We start from the raw sequence: 22,301 nt of genomic DNA, 5'->3' as shown, positions 1-22,301 counted from the left end.
GGACGACGTAGACAGTCTAAACCCAGTTCTCAGGGATAACCCGCAGTTACATGAGGAGGTAAAAGCCTGGGTAAAGGAACAAAAGGTTCAGGAGATTTTTATGCAAGGTAATTATTTGGGAAATTGTGTTATTTTTATTCTGTGTTAGCTAGCTTAAGTCCATTAGTCGCATGGCATTTGTCCCATAGCATTTATGATGTAGTGGAGAACATATTTCTAACTTGGTACTTTAGAAGTGTTTGTTAAGAAAACAAGACTATGTAAGAAGCTGTGCATAACTTCTTCAGACTGTTCTTCACTTGTTTGACGTCTCAGTGATTACCGCAAAAGCTGAAAATCATTAGTCTGTAGATATTTTAGTAAAATTTGTTCTGGAAACCAGTAAATGAATGGCAACTCCACCCCATTTTAGCCCATTTAAAACTGTGATGTGCTCTGCTATTTTTACTGTTGCATGTGGTGGCTTCCTGGAGCAGGAAAGGTAGCCCGCAGTTCTTTGTGCTTGTGGTTCGTCACTCGTCTGTCTCAGATGAAGAATACTTTGAGATTTGTCCCCCTGCAAGACTGGAAAGTGCCTTTTAAGTCAGTTAAGATTTTGTAACTCAGTTCTAATACTGCAAGATTGCAGCAAACCCATACAGTTGTCGTCTTTTCACATTGCAGATACAAGTTACGTGAGAACTAGTATGAAAGGTTAAATTGTTTTAACTCAGCCTTTTTAATACTTTTGGTATTATGTATATTGCAATATGTTCATTAACTTTTTGCAGACTGATAGCCAGCTCTAGAGAGGCATTTAGGTGCCTAGCAGTGGGAGGCAGAAACTAACTTCTGTGAGTCTGGGCTAAACAATCCCTAGCTAAACAATAAAGCAGCTTTGGAACAAAAATGCTTGAGCAGTTATTCTGTAAATTAGAATTGGGAGGGGAGAAGTAAATAAATCTGATGTTTTAAAAATGGGACAGAGGTTTACTTGTTGTCTGCTTTCTATGGGGAAAACTAAGGTTAGAAGACCAAAGGAATATGGTAAGTGTAATACTGAAGTTAGAGTAGAATACTTGCTTTCCTTTTGTGGAGTTGTTAATTTGCCTAGACATAATTATTCTTACAGGCCACAGAGAAAGGGTGTTGAAAAAAGCAATGTGCTCCTTTGTGGAGGTAGTATTTGGTATGTTTGTATTAGTCATTTTACATTTTATTATTATGTTATCAGATACAGCGTGAGTCAAGAGTCTGTTGATGAAATTTGCAGCTAAAATGAATTTGAGAGGTGATGAGAAATCAAGTTAGGGCTGCATAAAAAGGAAACTAGAATTGAGTTTGTTTAATGTATTTCATTAGAGTAACAATAAAAAGGACAATTGTGAAAGGCTCTGTATACGCTAGTAAAGAATCGATACTGTAACAAAGCCCCAGCAACAGCAAAATAGTCATCTAAATGAAACTGCCAGTGCATCATCCACAAAACTCATTTACATCTTATCGTTCCGGAAAGCGTATTTTTGTTTAAAGTATATATAAATTAGGTAGTGTATCAAACAGCTTTTTGAATGCTTAGAGGCTCACCAGATTAGGAGTATTTCGTATGAAGAGGTGAAACAAATGTTGCCATCCTTGCAGCGTGGCACCCTTCCCTCCGCCCTTGCCTAACACGAGGCTGCGGTGAGGCTGCGACTCAGATCCGCTTGCTCACGTCAAGTGGCCCGGGAGCCCCGGGGGGGCCACGGGCTGCTGCAGTGACGCCGCTCGGCCCCGTGGGACCAGGTCAGCCGGCGGGCGCTGCTGTCGTGCGCGCTCAGGGCTGCGTGCTGCTCCCTGGCAAGGCGATTTTGCATTTTGCACAAGTCTTTGTGGCTTAAGGGTAGCCCTCTAGTAGCACCAGCTATTGTAAGCTGCTGATGTAAACCTTCCTTTCTCCTGCCCTCCATTCTGTTTTTTTCTTCTCTGTATTACCATTCTCCTGTTCCTTTTAGCTTAGACAACATTTTCACTTCTGTCCTGTCCAGATGCATCTGTTAAGGTTGATGTAATGTTCTCTTCGTCCTCCAGAACGTTTTTAGGATCCAACCTTTTTCTTTTTGTCTACAGTGCTAAAGTAATCATCTCATATCTTACTATTTTCTATTTTGACTGTTGCAGTTAGAGCACAGTTTTGCTGAAGAAAGCAGAATCAAGGAGAAAAGCATTGAAATCCAGTTCCAAATATTTGAACAGAAACACATCAGTTTTAGGAGGGAGAATTCTAGTCAAAACTGTTGAAATGCACACAAGAATGAGACTAAAGAAAAAAATTGGCCCTGATGACCTTTTCTTTGGGTGGCAGTCACAGCAGCATGCTTTGCATTAGAGATCGTAGGTTTGGCAGGAAAGCAGTTTCTTCCTTGCTAAAAAAGCAACTCCCAAATTTGGCCAAGCTGAAAGCTTTGGGGAAAAATAAAAATCAGTTTAAGGAACATAGTAAAGCATCTTTGATATTTTTTTTAGCAATTAAAATCTTTGAAATTTTTCTCTATGCTAGATTTATTATCAGTACAGTCTTTGAGGCTGCATATATAGTAATCTCTTGAAACACTGAGCATGCTTCAGCCCCGAAGGTATTTCCTGATAGTGCTGCACATGCTGTTTCAACATTGTGTAGCTGAGCGTGATTCAGCCAGGGACCGGAGACAAAGCCAGGCTTTTCCTGTAATGGCTGCTTGCGGCTGGGCTGGGCTGGGCTGGGCTGAGCTGGAGCTGAACTGTTGTGCGACTGCAGTCTAATCTTTCTCCCTCTTCCCGACACCCCAGCAGCATGAAAGAAGACATGGTCTTTAAAGGTAGCTAAAGGCTAATTTGAAAGTAGATCAGATAAGAGTTAGGATGAAGGGCTGACACCGATTACAACAAGGAGTGAGAGGAAGGGAATTGGCACTGGGTCTCTGCGGAGAAACGTGTGAGAAGCTGGGAGCTCATGAGTGAGGAAGCATGGAGCTTGAAAACTGAGGAGACTGGGGAAGGGCTTGGGAGAAAGGGGCCTGGAGCCAAAAATGCTAAAATGAGACCAAAGGCTGGGAAGGGGGTGGGGGGCTGGTTATGCAAGAAATTAAGGGTGAAAATCATTGTGGAGACTACAGAAGGATGGAAGAGAGGAGGGAGTTGAGATAGGAAACGAGGAATGGGAAAGTTAGGCAAAAAGACATGGACAAAAGTTAATAAACTGAAACTGTCTGAATGAGAAGGAGCTTTGAGACTGCCATAAAAAAAGCTGGAGACTTGGAGACTGTGGTTGGGTCAGAGAGCTGGCCAGGTGAAGGCTGAAAGGGAGGCACTTTGCACGGGTGTAAGGAGGAAGGATTGGAGAGAAGCCATCAGGAAGTGTGTCCTCCTGGGACCCAGTCTGGTCCAAGGCCAGAAATGTGAGACCTCAGCATGTGGCTTCTTGTTCTATTCCTGTCCCCCGCATCTGTGGGTGTGCTGGCCATGCTGGTCCATGCCTGTGCTGCTCTGGTCCTTGCCTGTGCAGCCTGGATGCGCTCGTGGATGAGTTGCTCCTGCAGCTCAGGGTGGTAGTGGGTGAGTGGGTCACCAGGCCCCAGCTACACAGTGCATGATGTGGATGTGGAGGACAGAAGGACAGAGTTTCTGTTCTCAACTGTCTGTTTTAAAACCTAGATAATGGTGCACAAAAGATATTTTAAGAGGTCATACTAAGGTTGCAAAAAGCACTTGGAGAAGTCTTAATTACACTGGTTTTGCATTTCTAGTTGATCACTTAGATGTTGTCATTCAAAACAGTCTTTATGATCACTCACTGCTTTCTCACGCAGAGTGTAGGATGGACCCAGTCTGGTGTGAATATGAGTATTTCACTGGAGGGAGCTCTAAGATTCTGGCCTGTTACAGACTTCTGAGCTTGCTTAATGTGTGAGGCAGGGGTCAACAAGAATGATCTCCAGGAGAGCCACAGAATATAGTCTATCCTTGCCTATGCTGTTGAGCAACTGCGGAAGACTTAAGCATATCGTTTGAGCCGGACTTCTCATAGGTTATTGCGAGTTGGCTTTACTTCATTTCCTGTGCGCCGGCTTGGGGACCTGGGGTTTCATTACGGAAGCAGTGAAACCTGCATAGTTAGAGCTGAACTTGGTGGCAGCATTGCTCAAGCGTGTAAATGCTACAGAAGCAATCTGTGCTTGTGAAGCTTAGGATCCAGATGATCAAGACAGACACTGAACATGAAGAAAACTACTAAACCTCAGTATCTGGGTCTTAAAGCTGTAAAATGAGTACTGTATTACACTGTCCTCCCCTCCACCTCCAGAAGCGGGCTTGTGGAGATGAATTAAATTGATCTTGGTGAAGGGACAGTGCACAGGTTTCTCTGCACTTCACATCTTAAAGCAGGAGCTAAAGTCTCAGTAGCGTGTGTATTTTTAAATATTTTGTGGGACCATGAGTAGGGATTGGATCGCTTGACTGCTTTTCTGAACTACTATAGCAGAGAGAAACTCTGTGGTTACTTATGGGAAAGACTTGGCAGATGCAGAGCCTGAACACCAAGTTCTAAATTGTTTTGCCAGCAAAGCAATGGGCATGTGACTGGCCTGTTAAAAAGCTTCTGTGTAACCTACTGTTGCCACTTTCTAGCCTTTCAGAATACTTCTCTATGGTTACTATTTGTAGGCAGGAATTTTCCCATCATTTGTCATTATGGATGTAAAAAGATTTAGTTAGATAAGAAAATTGTGTGTTGAAAATGTTAGCATAATTGACCTTAAAGCATACTTAAACGTTCCATTTGCATTTCAAAATGTCTTTCTGAAGAAAAGTAAAAATTCACAGGCAGTGCTGTGCCAGAAGCACTTGCAGTTTGAAGTCAATGCTATTCGCATTATATGTTGTACTATGAAGCTTAAAATTGAGGAAAAATTACTTATATGGGGTTTTCTGCTGAATTCCTCAATGGCTTTTTTATTTCTTCCTCTTCTAAAGGTCCATACTCCTTAAATGGTTATAGGGTGAGAGTATACAGACAGGATTCTGCCACCCAGTGGTTTACTGGTATAATTACTCATCATGATCTCTTCACTCGCACTATGGTTGTTATGAATGACCAGGTGAGTTTAATATATGATGCTCAGAAAACAAGCCCCAAGTAAACTGTGTATTGAGAGCTTTGATATTTTTTGTTATATTCTGAAATGCACTGAACTGCTCACTTACAGCTCGGAAAATCTATTGCTTATTGAGCTTGAAATGCAGCATGTCTTTCCATTGGACTAGCAGTTAATACTGAAGCTGAATATTTGTGCAATTATTTGATTAATTCCAGTCCTACAATTTTGTTTTCCTTCTGCTGTTATTTGACTAGCTAAGTCTCTGAAGTGAAGCAATCTAAATTTAAGAACTAGTCTTCCCTGTCAGCTCTGTTTAGAATTTTTCTCCACTCTAAAATCCTGTAGCGCTCCAGTAGCAACTGCTTTTCTCAAACAGTTGAAGTATCCACATTCCACAATTTACTGCATTAAGCATTTCCTGCAGCCTTAATTTACTGCAGTGGGTTTTAGTTGTATTTTTGAAGTTGATTTTATGAAAAGAACTAATACTGGTATGTTTAGTGGCAGTAATGAATCCTATTTCAGGACCCCCAAGTAATGACTCAATGTTGATGTATTAAATGACCCGTCTGCCTTGAAATGACTGACAAAATCATATGCGACAATATAAATCTAAGTCTACTCTAATGCTTGAGTCCATTCTTTTCCCTCCGTTTGCTCTAATTATTTCCCAAATATCAACTTTTCACTTTGTGAAGCATTGATTAAAGGTTTGTTTAATATTTCTTTCTGAAATATCTCCCGTCACTAGTAATGCTCCTGAAGTCTTAGAGTACTTCCCTCTAGTCATTCTGGTTGCTGTCTTTCAACAGTTTCACTTCTGTTGAAAGCAATGTTGTATACATTTTATAGTACATGAAGTATATGGGTATTTTGTATAATTTATATATTTTAATTGCTACTTAAGGATTATCCTCTATAAAGAGTTCAGTGTCTTTTAATTTGAAATTTGCATTTCAGTGAAATGGAAGGAGCAGTCATGTGGTGGTGGCAACTTTAAAAGAGGGAAGAAGGAGGGAATTATCTTTACAATAAAATGATAATGCTTTGATTTTGCTCTATTCCCAGCCTTTGAGAAGTCCTACCTCAGTCATGCTTGTCAAGATTAAGTAGGCTTTTCTCTGATTAGTCATTAGCCCACAAACCAGACTAGATGCTGGTGATGAACACTGATACAGAAAGTATAAACTGGACAGTGTCTGAACAACTGCTGATTATTGTTTTTCTTTTCTAATATCCAGGTGTTAGAACCTCAAAATGTTGATCCTTCTATGGTTCAGATGACCTTTCTAGATGATGTTGTTCACTCTTTGTTGAAAGGTGAAAATATTGGCATCACTTCACGCCGAAGGTCTCGTTCCAACCAGAACAGCAACACAGTTCATGTAGATATATTTCTCGTTTTACCTAAGTATTATTGTATATTGCAATTACTAAATATACATGTTTAAAGTTACTAATCAAAATTGTGTAAAGTCATTAATTAAAAAATTAATTTTAGGGTCATTATACCCGTGCTCAAGCAAATAGTCCCAGACCAGCAATGAATTCCCAAACTGCAGCACCAAAACAGAATTCTCACCAGCAGCAGCAGCAGCGCAATACTCGGCCAAGCAAAAGGAAGGGCTCTGACAGCAGCATGCCTGACGAAGAGAAGGTGAAAGAAGAGAGATACGATTATATTGGTCGAGGAGGTAAGAGCAATTACTGGAAAGCATAGGAAAGATTCCTCAAACTGTATTAGACTGAAAATATAATAGAAGTGTTTCTCTCTTTTACAGAAAATCCCAAAAACAAAAATAAACACTTCCTTAGTAAGAGAAGAAAACCTGAAGAGGACGAAAAGAAATTAAATATGAAGAGACTGAGGACAGACAATATCTCAGATTACTCTGAGAGCAGTGACTCAGAAATTTCAAATAAAAGATTAACAGATTCGTCCTCAGAGCAAAATTCAGAAAATGAGCTAAAAAGCAAGAATGCTTCAAAGATAAATGGAGAAGAAGGAAAATCCCAAACTACTGAGGGATTAGAAGAACAGACGCTTACAGAGAGGCAGTCTCCATGGGATGAAATGCAGGAGGATAAAAAACGTGAAGAGACAGAAAGACTGAAGTCATCTGTCTTTGATCAGCAGGAAAAGTCTTTGCTCCATGCAGCAGAGCAGCCAACACCTTATGAGCAGAATGCCAAGGATCCACATGTTCAAGAGTGCAGTGCAGAAAAACATCATACCGTGGAATTAAAGAATGAGCAGTTTGTCCCCAGACCTCCTACTCCAAAATGTGTTGTTGATATAACTAACGAAAACAGTTCTGAAAAGGAGAGCCAGGATAGTGCTGCAAGTACCTTTGGCTTGCAAACGGTTCAGAAAATAGAATCTCACAGCAGTGATTTAAAACAGCAGTTTGCAAATGCAAATTTCCTTGAAACAAGAAAACAGGAAACTGATCAAAGTTGGGTTAGCAATGTGGTTAACAAGACGGATTTGATACAACCTGGGGTTGTGAAAACCTTATCAGTAACTGAACATTTAAATCCTGAAAAAGAAAAAGTACCGTATGGCTCATTTATGTCTTCATTAAATGTAGCTTCTCTAGCAGAAGAAAGTAAACTACATAAACAAAGTCCAGTCCCTGATTCTGTGAAGTCAAAACCTAGTGCTTCAGTTGATCATCCTAAAACAAAGTCACCTGATGTTAAGCCTAAATTCACCCAATCTTCTGATACTGTGAAGTCTAAGGTTAGTTCCCAAAACAGCCATGCTACTGGATTAACAAGGTCAGCCAGTAAAACTGAGCATGATTTGCCCAGGTCTAGTTTCCATCCAGTTCCAGCTAGAGTTAGTGCTCTAGAAGCTACTAAAAGTCCTCTTATCATTGACAAGAACGAACATTTCACAGTATACAGGGACCCCACTCTGATTGGACAAGAAACAGGAGCTAATCACATTTCACCTTATTTGCATCAGCATAATTATCCCCTGCATTCCTCATCCCACCGAACCTGTTTAAATCCAAATGCTCATCATCCTGCATTAACTGGTTCATCCCATCTGTTATCTGGGTCTTCAACTCAGAGTCCGTTGTCCGCTATTAACACTCATCCTCTTAGTACCGCATCTCACCATTCTGTGCATCACCCTCATCTACTTCCTGCAGTGTTACCTGGAGTGCCTACCGCCTCCTTGCTGGGTGGCCATCCGCGACTAGAGACTGCTCACGCTAGCAGCTTAAGCCATTTGGCATTAGCACACCAGCAGCAGCAACAGATGTTACAACACCAGTCTCCACATCTTCTTGGACAAGCTCATCCTTCTGCTTCCTATAATCAGCTAGGGCTTTATCCAATTATTTGGCAGTACCCAAACGGAACACATGCTTACTCGGGACTCGGTCTGCCCTCCTCGAAATGGGTCCATCCCGAAACTCCTGTTAATGCAGAGGCTTCCATGAGAAGGGTAAGTTGTGCTGATTTAATTACATTTTTAGTTGAGGCTGATATCTCTCCAATAATAGTTGTTTATGTACAAACTCAGTCATCTAACTGTGTCATTGAGTATGCAGTAAGGTTGGGTTTTTGCACAGACACAGAACTAGAAATGGAAATCAAGTAATACTGTTGTTTCACAGTGTACCAGAGTAGAGAGTTTTTCAGCACCTTGATTTCCTGAATATTTTAAAGTGAGATGAAATGTTCAAGTTTTAAGCTTATGACTAAGTGAGGTCAGCCTGCTGGTTTGAGACCTTAAGTCCACAGGGTGAATATTTGTTATTTTAAACTATGCAAAACATCAGATGGGTTAAATATTGGAAGAAGTAGAACAGTCATCTTCCTATTTAAATTTCCTGTATGCTTGTTGGATAATGGGAGGAGGCTGATACTGAAGGAATTCTAAATTCGGTTCGAAGTTGTGAAGAGAAACGTTCTGTGGCACTGATGAGTCTTTCTTGCCCCCTCCACCTTTGTCTCTCTGGTCTTATTTTACACTTATCTGTGCACCTTCTCTTGGCCTATCTTTTTCTCCCCTTCTGTTCATCTTTATGCACATTCCTGCCTTCATATCTGATTTCTACTCCTCTGTATTCAGGTCAGGGTGATTCCCCTGTCTCTGTGCTGAGTATAACCACTGAAGTCTCAGGAGAAATCGTTTGTGCTTTTCAGCTTAGTTCCCAGTGCTGCAGTGGTGGCTGGCAGGCAGACACAGCAATTACAGGAAGAGTTTTCTCGGCATGCTTGGAGACAGCATGCTCATCGCAGACACGTTATAGGAACAGTGTAAGATGAAGCATGTGCAGCTCAGACAGAAGCTTTGGAGAGCATTGCTGCCAGCTTCAGTCAAATCTCCACTGAGCATGTGCATATTGATTTTTAGAGGCTTACAGCTTGGCCTAATTTGGGCAGATTTTCACAAGGACCACAAAAGGCATGTCGCTGACACCGGTCTTTCTGCCAAATTGAAAGCCTTTGCATCAGGGCTTGGAGCTTCTGAATGATTGTGAAGTTCGGGAGGATTTTTGGTTTTATTTTATATCATGGAGAAAACTATTCTTTCTCAACCTCATTCTTGGGAATAGCCAAACCATTGTGGCGGAGTCTTCCCAAACATTCAGTTTGAGGCAGCCTTGTAATACGAAGTCAGTTTGATCTAAAATGAGATAGTCAAATGCAGCAGGGAGAAAAAGCCTAAGAGAAAACTATAGGTGGATTTATCTTTTCATGTTGCTACCTGCTCCACCCCAAACTGAAGTCCATTTTGAAGAAGTTACGATAGACTGTTTTCACTTTGGCTGCCTGAAGTATGCAGCCGTGCATACTGAGGCATGTAGCTTCTTAATTATGTTGATATGTGGCAATTGTCTTGTGGTGACTTGTCTTCTGGCTCTAGCACTGGAGGCCTTTTTAAATATATTGTTAGAACCTCAGAATGGGCGTTCCCAAAAGCAGTTTGTCTGATTGCCATCTTCAGAGAGGGATCTGTGTTTCAGCAGGAATGGCAGCAGCAGCCCCCTCAGCTCCGGGTCAAGCCACGTGGATGTTCCCAAGGAAGGAAGTGTGTCCCCAAGCTCCGAGTCTTCTAGTACCTGTGGTGGCGGTGTGGCTCACCTCTGTGGGCTGGACCTCCATAGCTACAGGTGGAGTCACAAGGCTGCTTGGGCAGTCCTTGCTGCCCAGGCAGATGTTCCCCCTCTTCTCTAGGGAGAAGGAGATGGGCCTCTTTTGCTAGTACTTTAATTCAACTTACGGAGTATTTGTGGGAACTCCTGGCGTAGGAAATGTGTGAGCTAAAACTGTTAGTGCAAAACCCAAGAGGTTGGTTTAAATATTCAAAAGTCTAGAAACGAGCACCTGCAGATCTGTCAGATCTGTTTTATAGTGTGTCCGTTTGTTATGAGAGCTTTATTTGCTGCTCTCCTACTATGGCAGTTCTCAAATGGGAGTCACACAGACTGGGGAGCAAGAGAGGAGTGGGCTGCGCAGGCTCCTGGGAGCAGAGAAGGGGCCGAGGTGCTGGCAGTGGGAGCTGGGGTGGAGAAGGATTCAGAGGCTTTGGGGACCACCACTCCCCAGCAACATGCTGTTCTTTTCTTCCTGGTCCACTAGTCAGTACGTGTTTATTGTAAACAGGTCTTGAATTGGAGGATGAAAGAAGAATAAAGACTGAGAGCTACTGTTGATCTGGTTCACAGGGCTATTTCAGAAATTTCAGAGAAGCTATGCAGATAGAAGCTTCCCAAGTAGTCAACTTCATTTGAAAAAAAAAAAAAAAAATTAAGGCAGTCACAGTGTGTATAAATGAGGAGGTAGTTAAGACAGGGCTAATAATTGGTATTGCCTGATACTGAGTACATAGGTATGCAGTGCAAAGATTCTATAGCATAGGTAATGGTTTAATGGTATGCTGTTTATGAACTTAGGCTATGTAAAATTATTTGGCCAAATAAAGTGATTAATTAGGATTATCATAATTAAGCTTTTGTCTTAGGAGCAGCCATACAAGAGCTGTTTATACCCCTCATATTGGGGTTTGTTGTGTAGTTTCAGATGTAATTGTGAAGAAATACTTAGCTATATGTGTCTTTTAAAAGGAATAGTTCTTCCAGCTCATTGAATAGCTAATGAATGGTCTGTTTGCTAGTAACTGAAGTCAAGTGCTGTCAGACTATCACTAATTTGGTAATTTCAATGAAGGTGCAGATCTAGAAATGGCATGTTCATGCCAAATACTTAAACTGTTCTTAGAATGCTTGTGGATTATATTAACTATTTTGTATGCTGTACATAGAGAAGTGTGAAGACAAAGACTTGATCAAAAAGTGACTTTAAAGTATTTTGAAATATGATTGATTTGGTTTGGTTACTGTTAACAGAATACTCCGAGTCCCTGGTTGCACCAGCCCACCCCAGTGACCTCAGCCGACAGTCTCGGTTTACTGAGTCACCTTCCTGTGAGACCATCCAGCGCAGATCCCCTTCGGCCTCTCAAGCTGACAACGCATTCTAGCCCGCCCTTGTCCAAAAGTATAGTAGAGCATCACAAAGAGTAAGTTTGCTGTCACTTAACTATGTGTGCGGGCTGTAGATAGGGTAGCAAGAGACTGTAAATTTCAGCAGCTGACGTGGTCTTCTAGCTTGGTTGTGGTTTATTTGTAAACATGGGTGTTGGTGATGTAGGAAAGCTTGTCAGCATGCCACCAAACAGACTTTGCTCTGTTAAATTTCATAGGTACTTGAGTTCCTGGGTCATCTGAAGGCTTAAGAAAATAGTACCTAATACAAAGAAAAGTTTATTTTGTGTTAATAGGTAACTTTGGAGCATGGGAAGAAAGGTCCTGTTTAGCTTGTTGCAGTACATTCAGACTAAACTGTGTCCGCTTAACCTTTTCCAAACAGAGAACTGGAGAGAAAAGCTTTTATTGAACCTTTACGTTCCGTTACAACTGCACCCGTAAAGACTGAGCTAGAGCAAAGCAGAACACAGACAGCAAAAGAGAGCCATATGCACAGACATTTTGCAGATCCAATGTTGAACCAGCTGCCAAGGCCACCACAGGAGACTGGTGAGCGACTAAGCAAATATAAGGAAGAACACAGGCGAATACTTCAAGAAAGTATTGAAGTTGCTCCTTTTACAGCTAAAATAAAGGCACTGGAAGGAGAGAGAGAGAACTATTCCAGGGTAACATCCTTATCTTCAAGTCCCAAAAGCCATTCAGTAAAATATGACAAAGATGCAGAGCGTTCTGTATCAGAACTGTATAAAATGAAGCATTCGGTTCCACAGAGCTTGCCACAGAGCAACTATTTCACTACCCTCTCTAACAGTGTAGTAAATGAACCACCGAGGTCGTACCCATCCAAGGAAGCTGCAAATGCCTATGTTGATAAGCAGACTAACTGTCCTTCAACAGCAGCTAGTCCCCAGTCTCTCCCTTCTTATATTTCTTCTCTTTCCAAACCTCCCCCTTTAATAAAGCACCAACCAGAGAGTGAAGGCTCTGCAAGCAAGATAGCTGAGCAGCTTTCACAGTCAGTGCAGTCTCACTCAGTAACTTCTTTTAGAAATGACAGCAAGAGCCCTACTCAGCTGTCAGCCTCATCTTCAAACACACTCCGGAGTATGCCTGCCTTGCACAGAGCCCCAGTGTTTCACCCCCCAGTTCACCAGAACCTGGAGAAGAAGGAAAGCAGCTACAGCAGCCTGTCACCTCCAACTCTAACTCCTGTTCAACCTGTTAATGCTGGTGGCAGCAAAATACAGGAATTACAAAAGCCACCAACCTTAGTACCTGAACCGAAGGAAGCTCAGACAGTTTACAAGGGCATTTCTGAACAAAATTTGTCAGAAATGTGGAAGTCTAATAATGCCCCAAATAATGAAAAAGTGGAATGGCACGTTGAAAGAATGAGTGGCAAGTCTCAGTCGGCTACAGCATCTGTTATTGTACGTCCTTCTTCTAGTACGAAATATGATAGCGTACCAGTAACGCAGTCGGCTTCCAAAGATCGAGTTAGCGAGAGATCTTCAGCTGTGACAAATCAAACAGATTGCCTGAAAACAGCGGAAGTCAGAGAGACTGGGAGAGTCATTCTGCCAAATATGAACTCAGACAGTACTCGCACACAGTATGAAAAGAAATTTCCAGCTGTCTCGCAAGGCAGCCTTCCTAGCTCTGTCACCCCCACCACAACCATGAACTGCAGTACCAAAATGGATGTAACCACAGCAGCAGCTACAACTACCAGCGTGTCTAGCTGGGGTAGTTCAGAAGTGACTTACTCCTTATCAAGCACGGTCCTAGCCTGCGCACCGCTGGAGTGTGCGGCCTCGAGAGCCGCAAGTCAGGCAGCGGCGCAGGCCTCGGAGGGCAAGGCCAGCGTTGCGGCTCCAGCCGCACCAGGCAGCGGCAAGGCCGGGAGCGCTGCGCAGCCCAGCCCGGGATTCTCCACCTCGACCGACTTTGTCCACTTGAAAAAGCACAAGGCAGCATTGGCTGCAGCTCAGTTTAAAAGTAGTAACACCAGTGAGACCGAGTCCAGCTCTGTGAAAAATCAGACATTTTCAACCTCTCTCCCCCTAGACAGTGCTATCGTCTGTAATACAATAAACAAAGCAAACTCTGTAGGCAGTGGGCAGACTTCCCAGACAAGTCAGCCAAACTACCACACTAAACTGAAAAAGGCTTGGCTAACAAGGCATTCGGAGGAAGATAAAAACACTAATAAAAAAGAGAATTCAGGGAACAGTGTTTCAGAAATTATTAAGCCATGTACTGTCAATTTAATAGCTTCTACATCAAATGATTTGCAAAATAACATAGATAATAAAATCCTGGCAGATAAGTTTGTGAAAGAAGATAAGCACCCTAGGAGAAAAGCAAAAAGAACTTATGAGTCTGGCTCTGAAAGCGGAGACTCTGATGAAAGCGAGAGCAAGTCAGAGCAAAGGACTAAACGGCAGCCCAAGCCAACCTACAAAAAGAAACAAAATGATCTGCAGAAAAAAAAGGGTGATACAGAGGAAGAAGTAAAACCGAATGGTGTTCTTAGCAGGAGTGCCAAAGAAAAAAGCAAGCTGAAGTTACAGAGCAGCAGTAATAGCAGTGAGTACATTCATTTGATTTCAAAACACTATAAACTAATGTGAACTCTTAACAGTGTTAATTCTGGAGGGTTTGTTGTGCATAGTAGCAGAGGAATGAGAAGAGTTAAAAAGCATGCTCGTGAAAAGAAGTAGGGCTTAGGTTTGTTAATCTTGAGGCTATCCGAAATATTCTGATTTAAGAAATGCGGTTCTTTGGATTTTTTTTACATACGTGTTAACAAACTGTCTCTTGGCCTAAACATAAGCAATGAACTGTTTTACGCTGTCCATCGTAATGCAGCAGACTGGTGCGTGTAGTTGTGCCACTGGTATTGACTTTGAGGGAGAGACTTTCTCTATTGTCGAAGTTTAACTCCGGCTTTTATCAGAAGGCAGGGGCGGGCAGTTCCTTGATGGCCTGGTGCTGCTCTGTTATGATTAGATTAAATCAGTGAAAGGTTGGAGGGAGAGTTATTTCACTCTCCTAAGTAGCATATGTATTCTATGCTCTTAACACCCCTCTTGTTTTAGGGAATAAAGAAGTTCAGGGAAATACCATTTTCAATTTAAATGTTGTAATGTTGCAAGTGCAGGATTATAATTAAGACTTACTTGAGAAGAAACTGGTCTGGCAATATAAGGGATTTTATTTAAGAGCTTACCTTGTTTTTTTATCCTAATTTATTCTCCTCCAAGGAGAATTCTTTGGTATTTATTTCGTTCAGTATGAGAAAGTCAGCCATTACTTTTTGTAAAGTTTTTAGTACAGTTAGTAAGAGAATGAGCTCTGCTCTCTGTAATTATGCTCTTTGGCATGTTACCCTACTAGTATCTTAGAATACTTGATGATGCCAAAGTTGTACTGGGTCCTGGCAGTGTTGCAGTCTGTCTGAGGTATTTTGGCCTTGATCCAGTGATAGTATGATTACTATTTTTATTTTTTTTACCAAAGGGAAGATAAAAGAGAATATGCCTTTAAAATTTCTCTACTTCTTACTCAGCTTCACCTTTTTCAGATGAACTGTAAAAGTATATATGTAATGTGCCAGCTCTTCGTGACCTTCATGTTGTCGTAGAACACTTTTTATGGGCTTGTTGTAGAAGGATTGATAACGTAACATAAGAAAGGGCAGTCTGTTGTTTTGGCTAGTGCTACCTGGGTGTAAGAGCAATACCTGATAGTACTTACGGTATAGTTTCGCGAGATTGGGTCTGAAAATGGGCTTTGCGTATCGTGTTGTGTTGCAGGTAGCGCAGAACAGCTATTGTACCTTAGGAGACAGGCCTGGCCCGTGGGAGCAGCTCCCTGTGCTGGCCTTCCTCTCTCGAAGTCGTGATAGACCTGGGGGTTATATTTCTCCCACCTGACTCGTTTAATGGACTACCGTTTCTGATACTCATATCTGTTTGGGTGAGCTCTGTTGTTGTAGTTTCTGAGAAAGAGCTAGTCAGAGCTTTTTTTATGAAAAAGGCTTTCCACAAAGATCGCTCCGAAAACACGCTCGACTTGGAAGCGCGTTCAGGAAGGAGCAGGCAGGGCTCTGCTCCCCATAGGTGGCTGAAGATAGCCGGCCCCGGGGCTGGGGTAGTCTCAGCACGTGGGTGGCATCGGGATGCTGGCAGGGTTGAAAGCTGCTTTGTCCCGCTGCTGCCTCGGGCAGCCCGGGGAGCCTGTGCGCTTGCCAGGGCGCTCGGAGCTGCCGGCGGCGCCCTCCCGCAAGGCCAGGAATGTCCTCGGCCTGCGAGTGCAGGGACGTCCAAGCCCTGCCCGCAGGGCTCGAGCTCTGGCAGCTCCGAGACGACTGCCAGGAGCTCAGGCTCCAAGGCAGAGAACGCTCCAGGACCAGGACCAGGAAAGCTTGCTGCTTTCAAGTTCAAATGTGGTTGGCCTCACGCTGCGTGGGGAGCAGGCGCGCGGTGGGGCCCGTCCCCGAGGCAGGGGGCAGGGAGTCCGTCACCTGCGAGCTTCCAAAGGTGCCATGGCAAGACACAGCACCGCACCCGCGTACCGAGTCCAAAGTTAGCACCCTGCCCTCTGGAGCATCCTGCATCGGGAACGTGCCTCCTGCCGGCCGCGCAGTGCACGAGCTTCCTAGGGTAGAGAGAGATTAAATGGCAGATAGTCCTATCTCTCTGCAGATAGAGTGAGTGCCCTCATGAAAGTCGTTAAAATGAAGGCCTGGTTAAATAACAACACGGTTCAATTTTGAAATGCGTATGCAAAAGCTGCACGTATTACTCAATAGATCTGCTCCTCATGTTACTCACTGTCAGAGCTGCTGACTTCAGCATCGAAAACAGAATTTGCTGCTTAGTCTTGCAAAGCTGGCAAACTTGAAAGGGAGTAGATGGATTCTATTCCATTTTGGCTGGTATTTTACATTAAGCTCAGATGAGGTCTATGTAAGTAGAACTGCTCTTCTGTAATTATATCTATGTAACCCTCCGCAAAAATAAATTTTGAAGAAGCAGGACTTCTTCCCCTCACCCCTTTCGTTCATTAAATCATTTGGATGCATTTTCACTCGAAACAAAATTCAAACGTTTCTTTTCGAGGTATTGAATTTCATTACGCATTTGTAAGAGTGATATTCTGGAAGTAGTTTTAGCAGAATATTTAGTGCAATGATACACTTCATATAAGGGAAAATAATGTGTCCTGAGTATTCTTGGAGCTTGGCAGGTAGGTAAGCAGTTAAGTGCTCCTGACTATATGACACTACTTGGTAACTGCAGTTTTTAAGCTTCGGTGCTGAAAGGTGAATGAATGGGAGCTGAACAACTTCTAAAAGTGTTGAACGCTTGCTGATCTAACTGGGGCTAAATATAAAGGTTTCCTAGTACCTCCTCTGAAACTCTTGTTACTTTTGCAGCTGGTATACCTCGCTCAGTATTAAAAGATTGGCGCAAAGTAAAGAAGCTGAAGCAAACCGGAGAGTCCTTTTTGCAGGATGATTCTTGCTCTGAAATTGGACCGAATTTGCAAAAATGCAGAGAATGTAGGTTAATAAGAAGTAAGAAAGGTGAAGAACCAACTCATTCACCAGTATTTTGTAGATTTTATTACTTTCGACGGTAAGTGCAGCTATTTCCTGATTTTTGGTGTTTTAACCTTTAAAAATAATATTGACAAAGGACTTAACATGCCTGAAAGGTTGTCTGTTTTTTTTTTTTCTGACTAAATCAATCTGATAAAAGATACTGCCTAATTTAATAGTATTTAGATTTTATTTAATAATGCTTTTGTGGATCGACGCTACTGCTGTTTGAAGCTTTATAGCAAAGACACCAGAATGGCTGCCAGTGTACTTTAGGCAAGCAGAAAGTATAATGCGCGACCATTACGCAGGTGTCTGACATTTGAAATGGGATTTTCCGAAGGCAAGCTTCAGTTACTCTGGACAAGTACAACCGCAGAGCTGCACTAATTCGTAATTGTTGCAATGCCAGTGTCTTGTGGGGATGGTGCTCAAGGTTTTATGGGAGTTTTCTGAGGACAGAGGAGTTCTGACCTCCTTTTTCACAATTACGGCCAATCAGGAAAATTTTGTAATTCCAGGAAAAAAAAAAGTATCCCAGAACGCAGCACAGCATAAGCGGTGCATGCAGCGCAGTTACGGACGTGGAACAAAACAGCCCTAATTTGCACATGTGCTGCGTTGCCAATGTACATTTGACAGAGTTTGGACAGGAAATTGCTGTTCCCTAGATCATTATTTTTTTAGAGTGAAGCTTTAGTTCTAAAACTCTGTAGTCGTACAGGAATCATTTCAAGGCTGAACTCGGAGTATGTTCTGTGTAAAAGTAATTACCTCCTAAAGTGGCAATGTGGTGATGTTAGAGTTTTAGGTTTTTCTCCTGTGTAAAAGGGATAACATCAGTGATAAAGTTTAACCAGGATCTTAAAACACAGTGATGGAATTTTAAAATTGGGAATGTTTCAGATTTACTGTGGTAAATTTATAGAATTGTAATTATTTTCATTGTGTCTAGGTAGTAGGGATTGAACTGGAAATGAGGTTTGCACTCTTGTAAGTCCCTTTTGTAAAAGTAAGCTTGTAATTTTGTTCTTGTTCATCAGATATATGATACGTCTGTATATCATTTTGGTACTGCTTAGTCCGAAGTTTAGAACACTTAAGACTTTAGTGTATTCCTATTCCTGTATTCTGCAAGATGGAATAATTAATTTCTGCTCCCTAAAAATAGGCTGAATATTGGGGGTTGGGGGGGTAGTAGAATGGTGTCCCATAGGAAAACTTTTAGCTATTTTAACAGTGAGAAAATAGTTATTCCAAAAATGTTATGTTGTATTAGTGATCTGTGCTGCCTGGAGAAACTTAAATACGATGGCCTAACTCCTGTTCTGAGAGCAGCAGAGTCAAAGGAGCTGCCAAGTTTGAGGCAGACCGAGTGACTGCTGCCACAGCTCCAAAAATCAGAAATAAACAGACCCAAACTTTGGTAAAGCAAAGAAACAAAATACCTGCTATTTCATCTGTGATTTTAAAGAAGTAATAAATATTACAGAAAGGATGGTGAGAGTACACTGAATCTGATAGGTGATCTGCCTAAAAGGTTAATTCTAGCTTCCATGTTTCTTCACTATTTATTTTAGAATCATTTTTGGCAATAGAATTTGTTTTTAAAAAAGAAACAGGTAAGGCAGCATGCTGAAGCAAGTAGGGAACATCTACTCGTTGCAGAAAGTAAACAGTGGGGTTAATTGCTAAGTAAACGAAGTCACAGAATATAATGATACGTGCAGTTAAAACTGTTTGTTTTCATTTTTAGGTTATCTTTCAGTAAGAACGGAGTGGTTAGGATAGATGGTTTCTCCTCTCCTGATCAGTATGATGATGAAGCACTGAGTTTATGGACACATGAAAACTATGAAGATGATGAACTGGACCTAGAAACTTCTAAGTACATTTTAGATATCATAGGGGATAAGTTCTGTCAGTTAGTAACGTCTGAGAAAACAGCCATGTCCTGGGTGAAAAAAGATGGTAAGAGCATTTTAAATGCTGCAAGCTCTGTGTGGTTTTCTTCCGAGCTCTCGGGCGTGGTGGCCCGTGGCGCTCTGCCCCCGCAGGCAGCGCCTTGGCGGCCCCCAGGCCGAAGGCAGCCCGCAGGCCGGCGGTGGGAGAGCCCGGCTTTCCCTGCTGCAGAGCTGGCAGTGCATGATGCGGGAGGGCGCCTCCGCACTGGTACCACGCAGTGCTGAGCAGGAGTGTTTCTTTTGTGGAGCTTTAGTCTGGGCTTCTGAGCACTTTAATCTCCATAGTGTGGTGGGGTTAACCTTGGTGGGGTTGCTGCATGGTGTAACTAAGGTGGTAAACATTGATGGTCTGTTTGGGGAGGATCACGTTCCTTTCCCCCTTCCCGTGATTGCTTCTGAGGGGAAAAGTATGAATGCTTCATCTATACAGACCATTCATTCTGTGCTTTGCATTTAAATTTCAGTCTTTTTATTCTGCTTATTTTGTGTTTCAGCCAAAATTGCGTGGAAGAGAGCAGTGAGAGGAGTCCGTGAGATGTGTGATGCATGCGAAGCCACGTTATTTAACATTCACTGGGTCTGCCAAAAATGTGGATTTGTGGTCTGCCTGGATTGTTACAAGGCAAAGGAAAGAAAAAGCTCCAGAGGTCGGTTCTGTGCGAGCTCGCTTATTCTATGCGCTGGTTATTGCAACTTGCGTAGAGCTGCTTGTCCCCAAGTGTAACCGACTTTCTCTAAGTGTTAAATTACTATTTGTGTGTTTTGAAATGTCGTACAGTTTTTTCACCCTTTTTCCAGTCAGTAAATACAGCATCAGTCGTTCAGAAAGCAACCGCTATGGTTAAGGGGCTGCTTAGGTCTTTGTCCACTTCTCAGTCCTTCCGTGCAGATTGTCGCAGACGGCTTGTGCCCCGTCTCCCGGGGCGCCCCGGGGCTCTTCCCCCGGGCTCCAGGCCTGCCTCGGGACTTCCTGGAGCCCCGCCAGGCCTGCGCAGCTTGTGATCCTGACTTAACAGACGACTCTTTTATAACAAAGAAGTAAGACAGAAAAATACTTCACGTGGTACCTAAAATTAGTTTTATGGACGTTTGAAAATCCTGCGGCCTATATGCATGCTTAGTTTAGTCTAATTCCTGTACTTTAATAGAAGTGCCTGGCCGAGACTGTGATGAAATATAACAGGATTAACTTGAATACCTGTAATTTTTCAGTGAGCCAGCCTGGCTGCAGCTGAAATGGGGAACAGTTGGAAGATGGATTTAGCTGTGGCAGTGGCTCTTGGGCTGCCCTTGAGGGGCCGCCTGCCCCTGGGTGGCAGAGCCTTGCAGTGAAACGCTGCGCCAAGAACACGTCCAGCTGTAACGCTGCTTTGAAAAGCATTTCCACGTTTGTCATAGCAACATACAGTGTCACTTACGTGAAATGTTAGTAAAACAAAGTAACTGGTAGATGGCAAATCCCTAATAAATGGAGAAACTCTCACCCACTTTGTCCCCTGGCTTGGAGTGAGAGGCCTCCTACTCTGTGGCTATGAGACATTCCCAAGTCTTTCATCCGAGGCCAAGTTCCTGGGGAAGGAGCAGTGGTGTTTTCCAACACGGAGAGCAGGCGTTAGTGCTTTAATGCTGGAGGCTGCCTCAGCCGCTCTTAACCGGCTTAAGTCTGCGTACGCGTGTGTGCGTGCATCTGTCTGACGTGGCTTGGGATATGCTCCGAACATTATTTACCCTAGTGGGACATGCAGTCAGAGGCTTTTTATAGTGTGTGTGTGTGTGTGTGTGTGTTAGCCAGCCAGGAAAATTTTAGTAAAATGTCTTCAAAGTTGAAAAAGACAGCGCACAGAAGCGGGCTTCGTTTCAGCCTTCTAGCAGAGAGGATGTTCTCCTTGCTGCTTTCTGCAGGATTATATGCAAGGGCAGAAGTGTGATAGCTCCCTTGTTTGCAGCTTCCTTTCTCATGCTGCTGGGGGATTCTTACGACCTGCACCTCAACTATGAAACTCTGTAAAACTTCAGAACCACCCACCCGTTTCTATAGAACACACTTTACACCATTTTTCCTGGAACTGGTGGTTGTTTTTACAGTTGCTAAATGTAATGGAGAAAACATTGGTTTCCCACTGGTGCAGTAGGAATGTTCGAGGTTTCAATATTCAAATGTTTATCAGTGACTTCTTGTATTACTCCATCCACTGCTACTTTCAGGCAGCTTCTGGTACCATCAATCGGAGTGCTGTTTCATGGCATTTTAGTGGCACATAAAATAAATTACATTAAATAGATATATGCATCACTACTGTTAGTTTTACTTCGATTTATGTTTATATTTAGTGTCTTACAAGTTATAAAAGCTACGAAATGGCTAACATCTAATACTTGAGAGGAGCATTTCACAACACAGTATCATTGTGTTTATATTACAGTTGCAAGGAGATAGTGCTATAAATGTGTTGAATGCTTCTTTTAGTCTACTGTCTTCAGCTTACATTGCTAGAGCTGAGCGAATTACTAAAAAGATTTGAAGAGTCTCTTAAAAGTGGCAGTAGCGTTCAGTGGATGGTATGCAGGGCTGGGAAGGTGCATGCTGCACCTTCTTCCTGGTGGGGACGGTCTCCTTGAAACTGCGTTCAGCGCCCCCTCTTACCAGTTAGGCCCATTCTGTACTGCCACTGCTGATTTTCAACCACTGCGTTAGGGACTTGGGGTTTCGTGGCTGCTTTAACCTGCCGTAAAGCCCGTGATGCAGCTGCCCTTTGCTCTGTGCCACCACGGGGCAGGCCAGAGCGGACACCAAGCACTCGCCTCCCCGGCCCGCTTGGCCCCGTCGGGCTGAAGGACGGCCGCATCCGGGAGGAGCGCGGATTGTGCCAGATTAAAGTGGTCTTACGGTCGCAGTCTGGTTGTGTCTTTTCCATGTTAGATTGGTCAGGGAGGTCTCGCTAACTATCGTAAAGTGAATATACTGCGAAACTCTTACTGACAAAGGTGCACGTTACAGATGCTGCTGTTTCAGATTTGAGCATTACTAAACGCTGCTTCTTGTTCCTTTCCCTACTGTGCAAAGTGCCTGTTGTTTGCAAATGTTTGTCTCACAGGATACCAGTACAAAAGCCTTATT

The 22,301-nt window shown here is 42.9% G+C and overlaps 1 protein-coding gene across 5 annotated transcripts in view; it reads left to right on the top strand.

Moving 5' to 3' along the window:
* Positions 1-22,301, top strand: part of JMJD1C (jumonji domain containing 1C) — a 164,751-nt gene that overhangs the window by 124,728 nt on the left and 17,722 nt on the right. For 4 of the 5 annotated variants that reach the window (XM_062580735.1, XM_062580732.1, XM_062580736.1 and 1 more), the window contains 10 exons: positions 2-107; positions 4,972-5,096; positions 6,338-6,481; positions 6,598-6,790; positions 6,878-8,556; positions 11,468-11,640; positions 11,991-14,200; positions 17,055-17,256; positions 18,976-19,190; positions 19,678-19,830. In XM_062580735.1, the coding sequence (XP_062436719.1) occupies positions 101-107; positions 4,972-5,096; positions 6,338-6,481; positions 6,598-6,790; positions 6,878-8,556; positions 11,468-11,640; positions 11,991-14,200; positions 17,055-17,256; positions 18,976-19,190; positions 19,678-19,830 (5,101 nt within the window). In that variant the 5' untranslated portion in view covers positions 2-100. The remainder of the gene's footprint in view (position 1; positions 108-4,971; positions 5,097-6,337; positions 6,482-6,597; positions 6,791-6,877; positions 8,557-11,467; positions 11,641-11,990; positions 14,201-17,054; positions 17,257-18,975; positions 19,191-19,677; positions 19,831-22,301) is intronic. The other variant, XM_062580733.1, reaches the window with a different exon arrangement.

Source organism: Rhea pennata, chromosome 7, assembly GCF_028389875.1.
Source record: "Rhea pennata isolate bPtePen1 chromosome 7, bPtePen1.pri, whole genome shotgun sequence".
Taxonomy (NCBI): domain Eukaryota; kingdom Metazoa; phylum Chordata; class Aves; order Rheiformes; family Rheidae; genus Rhea; species Rhea pennata.
Note: the sequence above shows the minus strand (reverse complement) of the source record. Positions and strands in the feature narration are given on the sequence as shown.